At 44.1% G+C, this 16,747-nt stretch overlaps 1 protein-coding gene across 4 annotated transcripts in view; it reads right to left on the bottom strand.

The window, feature by feature from the left end:
* The window catches only part of NCOA6 (nuclear receptor coactivator 6), a 40,900-nt gene that overhangs the window by 9,034 nt on the left and 15,119 nt on the right, over positions 1-16,747 (bottom strand). For 3 of the 4 annotated variants that reach the window (XM_048962476.1, XM_048962478.1, XM_048962477.1), the window contains exons 7-11: positions 15,559-16,374; positions 12,669-12,815; positions 10,595-11,714; positions 7,194-7,315; positions 3,363-6,344 (exon numbers count right to left, since the gene is read on the bottom strand). In XM_048962476.1, the coding sequence (XP_048818433.1) occupies positions 3,363-6,344; positions 7,194-7,315; positions 10,595-11,714; positions 12,669-12,815; positions 15,559-16,374 (5,187 nt within the window). The remainder of the gene's footprint in view (positions 1-3,362; positions 6,345-7,193; positions 7,316-10,594; positions 11,715-12,668; positions 12,816-15,558; positions 16,375-16,747) is intronic. The other variant, XM_048962479.1, reaches the window with a different exon arrangement.

Raw genomic sequence — 16,747 nt, forward strand, 5'->3', positions numbered from 1 at the left:
GATAAAATCCTTGTCTAAACTGACAATATAAAGCACAATGGATATTCAAATTACTTTAAGAGTGATGGCTTATTTCCACATTGCTTCCAACAGGTTAAAATGGCATCAAGAGCAAGCAGTGATGTCATGAATAAAGTCTGCCAATGCTAAAAGTAAAATTATAAAGGAAACAAGGTAGAAATGAGGAGATTTTCGGTTACAACACACAATTGAGACATAATTGAACTTCTAAGTATCTCTCTGAAAAGAACATTTTCATTTTTCCCTGTGCATAATTTATTTATTTACTTATTTTGCTAGAGTTCAGCTATTTCCCTAGAAGATGAAGGTTCCCATTGGAGGGAACTTGTATTAATAGGATTAATACCCAATATCAGAATTAAGTCTATATATTTAAGTAAATTATAAATGTTAAAGGACTCTGAGAAGACCAAAGCAGATCCATGCACCTGACCAGGAGGGGCAAGCTGGCAGGGCTCATTACTAGAGCTTTAAATTAGATTCGATGGGTGCAGGGAACGTACTCCTGATGCACAGAGAAGAATCAGGGAACACTGCCACTTCAGGAAGCTGTGGGGGAACACCTCAGATTTCCCCCAGAGATTTTTGCAAGGGCTCCTCCAAAAAGGCAATGAGGCCAATAGCCCAGCAGAGCTGCCTCTGCACAGATGTGTGCAGCAGGGGAAATCAGCAGGAGGGGATGGAAGCTGTGGTGCAATCAAGAAATGCGTTGGGTTCATTCGTACAACTGGAATACTATGATTGAGGGCAACAGGCTTTTCAGAAAAGACAGACAAGGTAGGAGGGGCAGGGGCATCGCCCTCTATGTTAAGAGGCGGACAGAGTACAAAGAGCTGCCTCTGGGAAACAGCCGTGCTCATGCTGAGAGCTGGTGGGTGAAAATATGGGACCGGACCAATAAAGGACATCTGGTGGCCAGGTCTGCTATGGGCACCTGATCAGACGCATCCTGTGGATGAGGCCTTTGTGCTTCAGCTCCAAGAGCCACCGCTCTCACAGGCTCTTATCCTGATGGGAAAATTTCAACCACTTGAATGTCTGATGGCAAAGCAGCAGAGCGGGCTGCGAACAATCCAAGAGACTCCTGGGGTGTGCTGATGACATAATTCCTGGTTCAGGCATCGGACAGGCCAACCAGCACTGAAGTACTACTGCATCTGGGGCTCACCAAAACAGAAGAAATCATTAAAGAGGTTCAGACTGGAAGCAGCCTGGGATGTAGCTGCCACGCTTTGGTTGAGTTCAGGATCTCAAAGAATGCGGGCTGGGCAAAGAGTCTAGTCAGGATCCTGAACTTCAGCAGAGTGAACTTCAGGCTGTTTAAGGAATTACTGGAAGAGATCCCATAGGAAACTGCCCTTAGGGACAAAGGAATAGAACAGAGTTGGCAGCACTTTAAGGATACCTTTCTGAGAGCACAAGAGCTCTCCATCCTCCAGCAGAAGAAATCAGGGAGAGGAGACAGAAAATCAGCATGGCCGAGCAAAGGGGAATGGTAAAATTGAAGGAAAAGAAGGAATAGTATAAGCAGTGGAAGCGGGGATGGATGGCCTGGAAAGAGTATAGGGATACTATACAGATGTGCAGAGATGGCATCAAGAAAATTCAAGCATAGATGGAATTCCACTTGGCAAGTGATGTAAAAAATAACAAGAAGGGTCTTAAAAGACTGGAGATACATTGGTCTTAGAAAACAACAGAGAGCATACCCATACTGATAAATGAGAGAAAGAACTGGCTTCTTCAGATACAGAGAAGGTTGAGGTACTTAAAGATTCTTGGCCTCGGTCTTCATTCTCAGTCAGGCTTCCCGTGCCTCTTGTGTTCCTGAACTTCTAGGCAGGGCTCAGGTGAACAAAATCCCTCTCACTGTAAGACTGGAGCAAGTCTGAAACCACCTCACGAAGCTGAATGTGTGCAAGTCTGTGGGGCCAGACAACATGCATCCTAGGGCTCTGAAGGAGCTGGCTGATGCAGTTGCCAAGTGTCTCGCCATCATATTTGAAAAGTCACGGCTGTCAAGCAAGGTTCCTGGTAACCAGAAAAAAGGAAACATCACTTCCTTTTTTAATAAAGGGAGAAAAGAAGACCCAGGAAACAACAGGCTGGTGAGCTTTATGTCCGTGGCTGGGAAGGTCATGGAGTGGATCCTCCTAAAAGAGATGTTAAGGTACATGCAAGCTGAGAAGGTGATCCGAGACAGCCAGCACAGCTTCACGAAGCACAGCCTGCGTCTGACCAATCTGGTTGCCTTCTGTGATTGAGTGACAACATCAGTGGACAGGAAGGAAAGGAAGAGAAGCAGACGTTGTCTACCTGGATTTCTGCAAGGCCTTCAACATGGTCCCACGCCACATCCTTATCTCTAAATTGCAGAGATATGAATTTGAAGGCTGGACTATTTGGTGGATAAAGAATTGGTTGGATGGTCATAGCCAGAGGGTCGTGGTCAATGGCCCTAAGTCCAAGTGGAGGCCTGTGATCAGTGGTTGTCCTCCACGGATCTATCCCGGGACCAGTGCTCTTGAACATCTTCATCAATGACACAGATGATAAGATCAAGCGTACCCTCAAAAGTTTGCAGATGACATCATAGAAGAAAGGGACACCACTCCTTCTTCACAGGAGCACCTCCTACGAAGAAAGGTTGAGGGAGGTGGACTTGTTTAACTTGGAAAAGACTCCACTGAGACCTCATTGTGGCCTTCCAGTACTTGAGGGGAGCTTATAAGCAGGAAGGGGAGAGACTTTTAACATGTGTGACAGCAACAGGACAAGGGGGAATAGCTTTAAACTGAAAAAGAAGAAATATAAGTTAGATGTTAGGAAAAAATTCTTTACCCAGAGGGCAGCGAGGCTCTGGCACTGCTGCCCAGAGAAATCATGGATGCACCACCCCTGGAGATGTTCAAGGCAAGGTTGGTATCTGGTGGCTGCCAACTAGCCTATGGCAGGGGGCTTGGAGCTCAATGATCTTTAAGGTTCCTTCCAACTCAAACCACTCTATGATTCTATTATGTACCAGTTTAAAAGATGTCTGATGCATCCAATTGTCACTGTTGATGCATCCCATCTTTCTCCCACTTCTAAGTTACGTGAAGTCACTCCTCTATTATGTTCACATGAAATATCACACATAGGCTGTAAACGAAAACAGAAAGAACACCTGAAACGTGGATCTTGGTGAAATACAAGTCTACATATTATCCTAATACTAGAATTAAAAAGTAGTTGTCACCCTACAGAATCTGCATTTTATAATATTCATGGAAGAAAGCACCAAGGAAGCTTATGAAAGCAATCTCACAGCTTCTATTTAAGAAGGGTGGCAGTAAACTTACCTGTGTTTTGCAGCAGTTCCTGATGTGTGCCTGTTTTGTCCTCCACCAAGCCACCCCCAGCCTGCTCAGCCGGTAAGCTGCCATGGTTACTGCCGTTTGTACTTGGTGTTGCAGGTGCGAGCTCTGGGATTGCTGGAGTGGTTACAGCTGACAGTGCACTTGTAGGAGGAGTGCTTGTTGATAAGCTTGGAGATACAGAAGCAGAAACAGCAGCAGCAGTGCTAACGCTCACATTGCCAGGCCCAGAAGTGCTCTGTTTTGTAAGACTGGGTACTGGAGGTGTCACAGTTTTATTGTCCAGTTCTGCTGGTGACTGCTCTGTTCCCAAGTTGCTTGGGACTGATGTCTCCAGCCCCTGACCTTCTGTTTCTCCATCCAAGGTGTACTGCTCTTCCCCTTTCTCAAGGGAGCCAGTGACTTTCTTGCACGCTTTTGTCAGCAAGAGTTGGCCAATCTTGTCTACTTTTCCCTTTCCTTTACTAGAAGAAACAGGACTTCGTCTGTTCCCGGGCCCTGGACTACTGCTTAGAAGAGGTGAAACCACGGGTCCAGGCTGCGTGGCTGTAACGGGGCACTGGTCATTCGACCCACTGCTCTGAGAAGCAGCTTCTTCAGGGCTCGAGTCTTTTGCTGGCTGAGCAGGAAGATGTGAAGGAACATTTGAAGAAGTTGTAGCAGGAGAAGGCAGCTGAACAGGGGATGCCAAGGGATTAAGAACGAGTGGCCTGCTCGTGGGAATACTGGGAGCAGGGCTGCTAGAGGATGTGCTAGGAGGAGCAGGTGCAGAGGAGAACTTGATGTTCTGTGGTATATGTAAAGGGCCCACAACTGCGACTGACTGAGGCATCAAGCTAGAGTTGGATGTCATCGGGGCTGTGGGAATCGTACTTGGTTGAGAGCCTTTCATAACCTGAATTATTGAGGAAGAGTTTATAAAAACAGGTGTAATGAACTGCGGCCGTGCATTAGACTGAACTGCCGACTGTCCCTCAGAAACCATAACTTTGTTTCCTACGTTAGGCATTGTGACAACAGTAGACACTAATGCAGGTTGCAAGTGAGATGGCAACGGTGCTGATGTATTAGCAGAAGATGTAATGGGGTTTGAAGTTACAAAAACTGTTATCTGGTTGGGCGGTAAGGGAGCTGAAATAGAAGATGTGACAGGCCTTTGCATTACTGGGGGAACGCTCTGCGTAACATTTGAGTTTATTTCCCCTGGTTCCTGATGCCCTGGATTTGAACAGGGCTCATTACTTTGAGGGAAACTATGTGAATTAGAAGGCTCTTTGCTAGAAGATGCATCTTGCAGTGGAGGAATGACAGCTACCTTTTTTATCTCCTCCACAGTGGTGACTACTGGTGCCATTTCAAGACCTGTCAGTCCTGGGGGCTTAATGGTTACATTAGGAGCTCCAGAATTATCAAGAAGTTGGCTTAAAGAAGTTGGTGCTTCCCTCATAGCCGGAGATACCATGGTTTTACTTTCCTCCAAAACTGGAAGCTTACCCACGTCTAAGGCCTGCCCATCTTTTTTTGACTGCTCCTCTGGAACCAACATTTTTATTTCTGGAGTAGGGATACCTTTTAGTTCAATGCTGGGCTGGTCTTTGTTACCTTGGACAATTTGTGCACTTTGACATTCATTATCTTGAGGAACACTGAGGCTCTCTTTATTGTCTTCAGGAATGCCAGTCATAGCAGGTGCAGAAGCTGCAGGACTCTGATTACTTAGCACAGTACTGTTTTGAAAACTTGAAGTAACAGGTGTTGGCAAAGAAGCAGGACCAACCATTATGTTCCTTTGCACATCTACATTCTGTAAGAGAGATGGATTCTGCGGAGTAGTCAACGACAACTTTGCTGCTTTTGAATTCTGTCTACCAGGACTTGGTGTTGTTTTCCTGCTGGATCCAGGACTGGACCTTCGACTACTGCTTGGACTTGCTCTCTTTGTTCCTCCAGCATTTGTTTGCTTTCCTGAATTAACAACGCTTTCCAATTTATGTGACTGTGGAGCAGCAAAACTAGACTGATTGTTAATTGTGAGATTTGATGGGGCTTGTCCAATGGCCTTCAAAGTAGTAGGATTAAGACCCTGCTGATCAAATCCTCTACTGAGATTAGGCCTGGGAGGTAAAGGAATATTAATTTGGGGAGGGAAAAGACCAGCTATAGAAGCATTGAGTCTCTCTGGAGACAGGCTTATTTCTGAGGGTTCTGTGCTAGGCGGGCGGTTATTAGGAGTCTGAGGATAGTATGGCCTTGGGCTTGCTCTGTTTGGGGTTTTAGGCCTTGAAGTTTGTGATGGGGTAGCAACATTAGGAAAATGGTGTGCAAGGGAGCCAGGCAGAGAATTAGATTGCTGTTGAGGACTTGTGCCTTGGGTGGTTGAAAGTGGGGATGGTCCAGGTTTGGCTCCCGTCATCATTAATTGGTTCTGTGAAACTACTAAATGAGATGTCAAATTATTCTGAGCTCCTGATGCTGTGGTGCCTTCAGTTCCACCTCCTTCTGGAAGGGAGGATACTGATGAAACTTCTCCCAGAGGCGAGCTGGAAGGATTCTGTACATTATCTTGATAAACCATTTTTCTTGCATTATTTCCCAGAGAAGGATTGCTTGGCAAGGAAATTCTCTGTTTATCAGGAGACAGAGGCACAGATCCAGGGCCCTGTAGATTGACCATTACTGGCATGTTACCACTCTGCTGCATGGGCATTCTTTGTGCATCTGGATTCAGAGGCCCTCGAGGTGGATGAACTCCTTGTGGTACAGGAAGCCTGACAGATTTGGAGTCCTGCTGCATCATAAGCATCATCATCATTTGCTGCTGTTGCTGCGGTGTTTGTGGTGGCGCCTGAGCTTGCTGTGGAGGCAGCTGTGGCTGCTGTTGCAGCTGCTGTGGCTGCTGGGTATGTGGCATGAGTTGAGGTGGCATCTGCTGAAGTGGTCTTTGTTCCACTGGCTGAGAAGGATAACCTAGGAGGATACAGTGACATGCTGATCAAAAACAAAAATCAGAGAAAGCAGGATTTATGTAATGAATGGCATCAGATAGGAGGTGTAGGTTAACAGGAGAGCCTGTTAATCCCCCGTAACAGCCACATTAACTAAACAGGCTTTATAAACAAGGGAAATTATTTCACTTAAAGTGTTTTTAAGAATTATAAACGACCTGTATGACACTGAATGGAAGGTCTCTAACATTCCAGTGACCAGCTATTACTCTGGCTTCACAACACCTCAGAAAGTCTCTACACCTGTCCACAGGCTTGTTGCTGCTTTCAAATGCAGAGTTAAACTTTCACAAATTAATTATCCTCAAAACAAACCTAAAAGTTTGTAAGACAAGAACTGGAAAGTCTGTTACATATCTGACCATTCCCACTGTACAAAGTAGAATCTACCATGCATCAATGTGTTACTTTGCAAAGAGCGTGCTGAAAGGAACACACGCAGCATATAATCCTTCCTATGAATAAAGGATAATTCCAACAGTAACCTCCATCTCTTAATTCTGAAAAATCAACTACTGGCTACTGGTCAGTTTTAAAGACACCAGTCTGTGCTACTACTAGAAGTACAGAAATCTATTCAGAATTAAGAGTAGTAATCCTACAGTATTCAACATGATAATATTCAACACATATCACCTTCAGGTGATACACGAGGATGCAGACATCTATTCGTTTAGAGCTGGTTCAAAGAACACAAGTAAAGGAATCTATTATTTACTAGGAGAAAAAAAAGAAAGCTTGGTCTTGAATGTGCAAGAAAGTCACAAAGATCAGTAAAAGCTCTACTGTAGTGACAACATGTAACACTCACCTGGTGGCCTGCTGCCAAAGTCTGAAAGTTTAGGGCCTGAGCTGTCTAGGCTGATTCCCTGATCTCCGGACGTTGATGACTGATCACTCTCCTCCAGGCCGCCTGCGCGCGGTTCTGAGGAGCTGGAAGAAAAATAATTGCTGTTTACATACAGCCGTAACATCAGTGTTTGGATTCTGCTTCCACAACCATCCCAGCACTTCTGGCTGACCTGCAAGTAACTCATGGAAACAGATCACTGCCTCAGGTACAGCACAGCAGATGTGAACGCAGCCCAGGACTACCAGTAGTCACTTCTGGGCCTGAAGCACCTCCTGAAGAGAGAAGCTGCCTGGTGCTTTACTCACCTGAAGCATTTGTTCCTTTCCTTTGTTTCTTCCTGTTTATAATTAAGAGAATGCCAGTGAATACTTCAAAATCATATATAAATGGCTCTCCTGATGCATTCAGACAGGCTTCCCTCCATGTACAGGTAGCACTGCCATGCTACCTGTACAGATAAGTATCGTGTATATATGCACTGAACTTCAGTGGCAGCACCAAGTTCCCAGGGGAGACCAGCTTAGGATATCAGACCTCTATCCATGTCACAGCACAAACATATCGACACATCAGGCATTCAAGGCCATCCACCAGAGCACACAGCTCTGTGGAACGCAGACCCTGCTCCAGGAGATCCTGGGGGACGTTAAAATTGCCAAGATTTGACATCCAATGCTTCCACTGCATCACAACAGCTTTTGCAAGCTTAGAATAAGCATGCTTTTGTAGCTAACGTGTGGCCAGAGGATGTAAGATGAAGAGGGATGAAGAGTAAAATACCTTAATGGCTTATTGGTTTCATGAATATACTGAGGCTGTATGGAGATCTATGTAATAACAGCTCTCCACTTAAACTAAAGACACCAAAACAGATCTGCTGCCTGCAAAGAGAAGCAGAGTTCTACAGGAATGATGAGGAAAAAGAAACTCTCAGCAAAACAAGAATTATATAAAAGTTTACCTGACAGTAACAGCCCGCTTCTGGTATACGGACAGCTGGCAGCAAGAAACTCAGGCCTGCCCCAACGTCCTAACCCAGCGCTCAGAAAACAGGGAGCAACTTGGAAGCCCTGAATTTTCACTGGTCAGCAGGGGAGGCTCAGGTGTGGGTCAGGGAAAGGCTCTGCCCGAACAGCGGTGGGCACAGCCCCAGAGCCTGAGGTCAGGGAGTGCCGGGACACTGCCCCACTGAGCCAATGGTTTGGGGTGCTTTGTGGAGCCAGATGTGCTCCTTGCAAATGGGGATGTTCTACATTTCTGTGATTTCTTAAAAATGGGGATGGGGATTACAAATGTTACAGTTAAAGGTCAGATGAAAAGCAGTTGCAGAGCATTACCACACAAACAGGCTTAACCTGGAGAGCTGTCCTTGTGCAAAATCAATTCTTCCGACACACCTCCAGCCAGATGGGAGCCATCAAGCAAGCTGCAAAACAAAACCTCGCTAAACTCAACTGGAGTTTTGTTCTCTAGCAACCAGGAACAGCGATTACTGCAGGAACAACTGCTGCTACAGTTTCCGGGAAATTTAAACACAAACTGAATTTCAAAAGCAGCTGAACTTTACTGAGCCCATTTAACAACCACCAGCTATCTAAGAAGCCCACCACATTCTGAATACACATAACAGTGAGTCTGTGCCAGAGGGACAAACATCCCTTATTTGTTCTTCCCTCCTACTGCTCTTAGTGCAAAGACAAACCAGCTGCACAGTATGGATTAGCAGTTTTCTAAGGGCACTTTAGCTCTACCGCTGCATTGCTGAGCACGGCTCTCAGATACGAACCTGCAGTCAGAGCACAAAGAGAATGTCAAAAGAAAAAAAAACTAGGCTAAGCAGAAAAAAACAACACCTCACCAGCAAAGAAACAACAACAACAAAAAAAAGAGATGCAGATGCTGACATAAGACTGGAAGAAATAAAGATACAGGGAAGGCAGTGCAAACTCTATAACAGCAAATAGTCCTCTGGGAGATTCTGCAGCAGCTTTATCCATCCATTTACTGATATTCCCAGGCTACTCTGAGGCTGCATGACCATCAGCAAGAGCAATGAAAACAAAACTGCAACGAGGCTTTTCCTTAATGAACACTAATAACGACACAAGGACTGCGTATTTTCCTTTGCTGCAAATGAGCAGTGCCCACAATGCACTGTTGCTAGTGCCATGCAACGTTCTGATGCAAAGAAAAATATGCCGTAGTTATTGTGTGAAAGGTACCTGGATAGCCTTAAAGTTCAAGAAAACAACAGACAAAAATACCTCTTTGCTTTTAATTCAAGTCCCGTTTGAAGGCAGGACATTCATTCCAAGGCACACCAGTGTTGCACACTGCGTGTATTTTGGCCACTTGGTTCTAATGCCATAATTTCTGATGATTTAATTTGAAATCACCAGGCCTGTTTTGCAGCAATTTGAGCTGACAGGCTGTACCATGGCCTGTGTGTACAACTAAACAGCAGATATTTGACATTTCTTCTGAGCCTTTTAAACTGGAGTTCTTTGCCTTGCCTTCACCATTCAGCACCTCCACATCTGCAAAAGGTGTTTTATAGCAGCACTAGGAGATTAAGTCAGTTAAGGACTGTCACAGAAGATCCCTTGCAATATAAATAAATGCAAATCTGGATATTCCTGTGCTACAAATTTGCTCAAACTTCTTCCATTCTTTTCTAAAGCAAATTGGGAAAAAAAACCACAGAAGTTTAAACCAACATGTAGATTCCTCTCAGGGCTTTTCCTCCCAACCTCCTCCAGGCTAGGAAGGCCAGCATTGCTTGGGCTTGTTATTCCCATACCCAGAGAGTACCACACTCCAACTCCTAGCTGCAACTTCCCCTAAGAGAAGACCAGCTCAATTCCAGGCAGAAACACAATAGCATATACATGTCTCCAGAAAAATCACAGAATCACAGAATTGTAGGGGTTGGAAGGGACCTCCAACCCCCTTCAAAAATCTATACAACATATTGCTATACAAAGGCTTATAAATCTTCTGAAAGTGCTTCCCAACTGTCTGCCTGTGACCGCCAGATTGCTTGAGAGTGGCAGCCTCCATTTCCAACACCAAGGCCCCAGGAATCCACTAACATTTTGAAAAAAGCTTCTCATCTCTTTTACCCAGTAAATGCAGCAAACATTGCTATTTTAAGCAGAAGTATTACTTAAATAGGATGTTTGCATGTTCTTCTTGATCCTGAATGAACTTTGCAGAGGCATGGAGCTATCACTTGAGTGAAACTGCTAGCATACGAAATAAAGCAGTTCTAACTCCACGCTAGCTGAAAACACACTGACAGGTTGCCTGCAAGGCCTTCTCACATCCCTTAAAAAAAAACAGTGTAATATTAAACCTACTTTGTTTGTTCCAGTTGTTGATTAGTTTTCTTTTTCCTTGGAGGCTTCTTCTTCTTTGGCTTACTGGCATTCTGACTATTTGTTTTGTTGTTCACACCGAAGTGTCCTGCTGATATATCGCTCTGTAGAAGGTTCACCAAGAGCGGGCTTGTGAGCGTGACATCCTTATTGACAGGAAAACCAGGATTCTGTCCACAGGAAATCTGATTCCCATTTGGCGTTCCGCTAAACCCGGAATTGAACGGCAGACCGTGGCCAGAGAAATGACTCCCCGAAGCACTGCTGCTTCCTTGCATTGCTTGCATATGGGAAGGCACCATGTTAGACTGCTGCACGGGAACATCAGGTAACATCTGTGTCACGTTCACATCACTACTTGTTGCAGTAGTAGTATCCCCAAGTTGCTGAGACATGTGGGGGCCAGGCCCAGTAGGTCTTAAAACTTGCCCTTGTATTCCCATAACCTGAGAAGGGTTACCATTCACTGGGCCTTGTTGAGCCATCATCTGCCCAGTGAACTGCACCATGTTGCCTTGCATGTTTGGGGTTGGTCCTCTCATCAGTTGAGCTGGCCCCGACATAACACTGGACTGGTTTTGTGTATTAAAAGGCTGTTTATTTCCCTGCATTTGAGTGGTCATCATCTGTTCCATCATTGAGTTTGGCTGTAACAAGACCTGACCTTGAGGTCCCATCATCTGATTGTGTGTAGACATCATCTGTTGTCCCTGCTGGGAAATCATCTGTTTGGGTGGGGTCATCCTTTGGGGTGAAGGACCAAGATTTTGATTTTGTGGTGTTACCATCATTTGGCCTTGCGGCATGAGCTGAGTTCGAGAAAGTATCATCTGGTTCTGAGGGTTCATCGATCCCTGAGCCTGAATATTTACCATCTGTCCTTGAGAGGATACAATTTGCTGATGCATTCCCATAAGCTGAGACTGTGGTCCTTGTTGAGGCTGTCCTTGTATGTTGCCCATGTTAACTTGTGGCACTCCGCTAGCACCAGCCTGCTGGTTGTTCATATTTCCATGAAGTCCCATTAAATTGGTCTGCATTATATTTGGTGGGCCATGCGGTGCTTGCATCTGATTTTGAGGAGGCCCAGATCCTTGGCCACCTTTAAAAACAATTGTTAAAAAGCTGGTTAGAAACCGATGGGAGTGATAGAAAGTTTTCAAATTTGATGGTGAATAACTACTCCAAATTCACGCTCCTGGACACTGGAACATTGGACATATTTCCACTTCTGTGCTATGATGGTTGGTACCACAGATAAACATTACTTGTCAAAACAGAAAATCATACCAGCACTTCTCAAGACAAGCACCTCCACTGGTGCTTCCTTTGTGGACCCCACTGCAGAAGGCTCATCACAGCTTTCATTTCAGTCATTATCTGTACATAAGCCTAAAAATATTCCACAATAGCACCTAACTTCACAAAATGATTACCAACTGCAAGAAGCTTCAAACCTTGAGGTTATTTTATAATAGGTAAAAAATAAACACACATATAGTAGTAATGAGGGGACATAATCCAGATGGAAGGCTGATAACCAAATTGTTAAAATATTTATGAACTACAGATATTTTTTTTTTTCCACAAAACTCTCTTTAAGCTGATTTCCAAAGCTTTCAGAGAAACTAATAACTTTTTAAAATAAAACAAGGTGCTTCTTTTCTTCTTTTTCCTAAGATAACACTCTTCTTTTTTTCAGGACAAAAAGTTTATTTTGTGCTGTATCTTCATTACCCCTAGCCTCCAAATCCTATTGCCAATTCTTTTTAACTTCCGAACAGATACGTATGGATCCTAGGATGACAGTCCTAAGTAATAATACTTGAGTACATCCTGCCACTTGATTTTCTTTTCCTCATTTAACAATACACATAGAATACCACTAAGCACTTTCAGTCCAAGCTAGCTACAATACACCATTACTAGTAAGAATGTAATGTTTTATAATTGTGTTATGCAAGTAAAAGCACCATTTTCTACATACAAAAAAAAAAAAAACAACAAAAACAAAACAAGCCATCAATAACTGAGGAACAACACATTCCAAACAGACCTGTGTGCTGCACATTTTGGCTGGTTTGTAGCTGTGGAGCTCCACTGTTCACTGGTGTTCCTGGTGCTGTGGAAGGCACCTGACCTTGCATGAAGCTCTGGTTAGCCTGGCCTGCAGGGAACCCGGGAGGGAGGCGCTTGGGCATTCCTTAACACAAGAATTTTCTCATTAGTAAGCAGGGAAAGAAGGAATAGAGAAGAATAAAGAGGAAAGAAAAAAATCTGTAATTGGATTTCAGTAGGAAGAATCCCTTTGAGTACGTACTGTCACACTTCTGGTTTAGGAAGAAAGTAATTTTTGCCAATACGTGAAACCCACTGAAAGCATACTCAGAATTCTTACCTGTGCAATAGTTCCGCCTAACAAAGCACCACGACTCCACTGAAAACATAACTCTGCTTCTACTCTAAGCAGAACATAACCCCACAGAAAAGGGGAAAAGTCGGAATTTTCAGAAAGCAGAATCTGAAGTACCATCATCTGCTGCTCATCTCTCAGCAGGACCTTAACTTACTCCATGTAAGCAAATACAAATATCTTGCATTTTTATGACACTTTTTCTCCTCTCAACAAGACCTGCCACCACAACACACCAGGTACAACTTCCCAGCACTCCTTCGCCCTGCTGGTCCACGTACATACAGACTTGAAGTGACTGTTAGGCCCATGGAGGGCTGAGCTGAAGAATCTTCCAGGTAATGAGACAGAACAGGGCTTGGCTACCCACAAAGAGACTTAGCTGCAGCAAGTCCCAAGTTTATATGTGCTACTCCTACTGCAAGTATTCTGCCAGGTCTGTGCCTGGCACAATGCCCACACTTGGACACATCACAACACCACTGCTGTCCTGCGACAGAGAGCAAGAATTGCACCGTTCCCAGCAAAATGAGCAGCAGCATGAAGGCCTCTAGCAAAACCCACCTCTTTACCTCACCATCAAATATACAGTACCACAGACCTATTAGAAACTCCATACTGCTGTATTTTCCTGATTTACAGCCAGGATTTAACCTTGGCTCCTTCTATGACTATAGCTTCCTTGCACACTTTAACTGTATTGCTTGTGTAAATTAATCTGGTCTCATGTCTACAACTAATACTTCAATATAGTTGAGTTCATAAGTCCAACATCAGGTGCATCTGTAAATACAGAACAATTATTTCCAACAACACATTACAGGACTATAGTTCCAGTTCTGCAAACCTTAGAGCAAAATTCTGCACGTAGGAATGCTTTAATTGAAGAAAGTTAAATTTGGCCTCTTCTGAATTGCAAAATTAACCAGGTAAAAGTGTTGGAATGTATTCATTTACACTAAGCCTTTAAATGCAAAATGGCTCAAAAATGGAAAAATCCCTAACTATGGCCTAATTATTGTCTAAACTGCAGGAAGGACTAAGCATGGACAGAAGCCAGGCAAAAACCTCAGCAACTAGAAGGTGCCGTAGCTTTGTTTAAATCAACAGAATCGTTTTTAAAGGATCTTTTTAACAGATCTGAGGATACAGCTCACAGCAGGATTACTGATTTTAGCAATAGAGCCTGGAGTGAGTCCAAATAACCTATTTTGATAGTTTATTTGGGTTGTTATTTTTAACAGAGCAAAAGTAGGGTTTTGTCTATAGTAGGTTTACATAGTAAGTATGCAGAGGTTAGGCTGTCTAGAAGTCAGGGTTACATTACCTAGAAGATAGTGATTCTTGACCGAGGACATACAGCTGGAGAGACAAAACTGTAAGGAAATGTGACAGTTCTCAAAATACGTGGCCGCTGAAGACAAGAAAGGAGGTAGCAAGCAAAAGGCACTGCCAGACCCTGAAACCAGTCTACAGGAGGAAAACCCTAAAACTGAGACAATTCAGATGAATCAAACTGAACCAAATCCAAATGAGACCCACAACACAAACAGCGAAGATGCCTGCCTAGATGAGTAGACCAAGGAATGGTACTTGTTACAGCTCAGCCAAGCTGTATCGGATGCACAGTGTGAGAACACAGGAAAACAGAATACATACAGGACTGTCTGTGGAGGTAGATAGAGAATATGGCCTAGACTTTGTAAGTACAGAAGGAAAAGAGCCTGTGCACAGGCACCTGAGAGCAGCCATTCAGGAGAAAGACAAACAGAGAGAATTGCTACAAGTCAGGCACAGCACCATAAAAGGCACAAGGGAAGAAGAAAAACGAGGACACAAAAGAGATCTTAGGATTCATAAATGAAATTCTGCCATTGCTAGAGAAGCCTTCTGGGAGCAGTAAGGCAAAAACGCGAATGAGGAGATCCAAAGAGAAAACGAAGGACCACAAGACCAAAGAGGAAATTAAAATCTCCCTTTACTTTCTCATTTTAGAACAGGGAACAGCAGTAGCAGTGCTTTAATAGTGAAGAAACTGATGACAAATAAAGACAGGGTCAAGAGGAAACATCCACAACTTAGAAGGGAAGATGTAAAATAATGCTTTATTTCTGCAGCAGAGAACGTAAGTGGTGACGGACAAAGCTGAAGGGAAAAAAACATTAATTTGTTTTTATTGAACTCTCTCCCCTTCAAAACAAACAAACAATATCTTTGCCTATTCTGAACTTGCTGTAAGGCAACAGAAGAACTGCCAAGAGGATGACAAGGAGTCATAAGCAGAAACTACATACAACAACTTCGTTGCCACGGCCAAGAGTTCACTTCTAGGTTACTAACGCAGCACGTCAGGACACAGGTAGGTAGTAGAACTGAAGTGACTGATGCTAATTCACCCATACTCACCTTACAGGTACACAACCTACATCTTCATTTTGTCTCTGAACAATTTTTTGAAAAGGAACAACACCATTAGTTCTAGCCATTTTATGTTCTTTCTTTTATTGTAAAAGACAGTCTTAGTACTTCTTACCTCCTAAGCCAGGGTGTAAACCTTGTGGACCTTGGTTCTGCTGCTGCATCACCATGAAGTTGGGGGGTACGTTCCCCTGTTGCACCATAGGATTACGACTAGGAGAACTGACAGTCTGCTGAAATCCCTGGGGAAGCGTGCTACTTTGGGGAGGCCTTGGTCCCATCTGCTGCTGCGTCTGGTTAACTGTTGGAGATGATGCAGGAGATCCCTGCTGGAAGGAGGAGGGAGAGGAAGCAGGAGACTTGTTGGTCAAGTGGGGTTGTTGTAGTGGTGTAGGAACGCGTGAGGGCCCTCCCTGAAGGCTTTTCATTTGAGGAGCAGTAAACTGGCCAGGATTGCTCATTTGGGGAAAGTTTGAGTGAGCCTGGGAAGCTTGCTGGCTTCCGAAAGGATATGGAGGTGGAGGATGAGTAGGAGTTTGTACTGTGGCTAGAGATGGTCTTGCTTGAAGTTGCTGTTGCATTTGTCCAGGTAAAGGGGCCTTTTTCCAACCCTGGTTTACTGTCAAGGTACCCAGTGCTCCCTGGGTTGGAGGAGGCTGAAGTGCTCCTGAAGGAAGCTGGTTCCAGCCAGGGGGAACCGGAACCTGTGCTGGTGAAGTAAACGAAGGTCGAATACCCTGCTGCGGCTGCTGATGTGGCTGGGGAGGACGTGTCTGCAACTGTGTTTGCTGCTGTAGTTGCTGAAAGTTGGCTGAGTTCATTTGCCTGTTTACAGGAACTGATTGCATTGAATGGAGTTGTGGAGCTAAAGATCCAGATGGATGATTTTGCTGCTGGATATTTAACCCAGATAAAAGTGGGTCCATTGCATCTATTAAAATAGCAAAGAAAAGTTAAAATAAAAGTAAATAACCTACTGTAGACAAAAACCACCACAAAACAAGGAAGGGTAAATTGTTTGCTTGCATCTGTTCACTCTGCTGAAATTAAGGTCTAACAAATATTCACACTCCAGTGCTCCAATTCCTTCAACAGACAGGACAGACAACACTTGGCTTCTCAGCATTCCCTTTGAAAACCTTCCAAGTCTCATGAATTTATAACCTCTAAAAAAAAAAAAAATAAAAATGGGTAACTCCATTGCACCTGTTCCTACAAACACAAACCTTCTACACACTTACTGGTAGAATAACACAAACATTAACTGGTATTATTCCTACCAGCTAAAAAAGTGGCAAAATGAG

Source organism: Lagopus muta, chromosome 16 (assembly GCF_023343835.1).
Source record: "Lagopus muta isolate bLagMut1 chromosome 16, bLagMut1 primary, whole genome shotgun sequence".
Lineage (NCBI taxonomy): Eukaryota > Metazoa > Chordata > Aves > Galliformes > Phasianidae > Lagopus > Lagopus muta.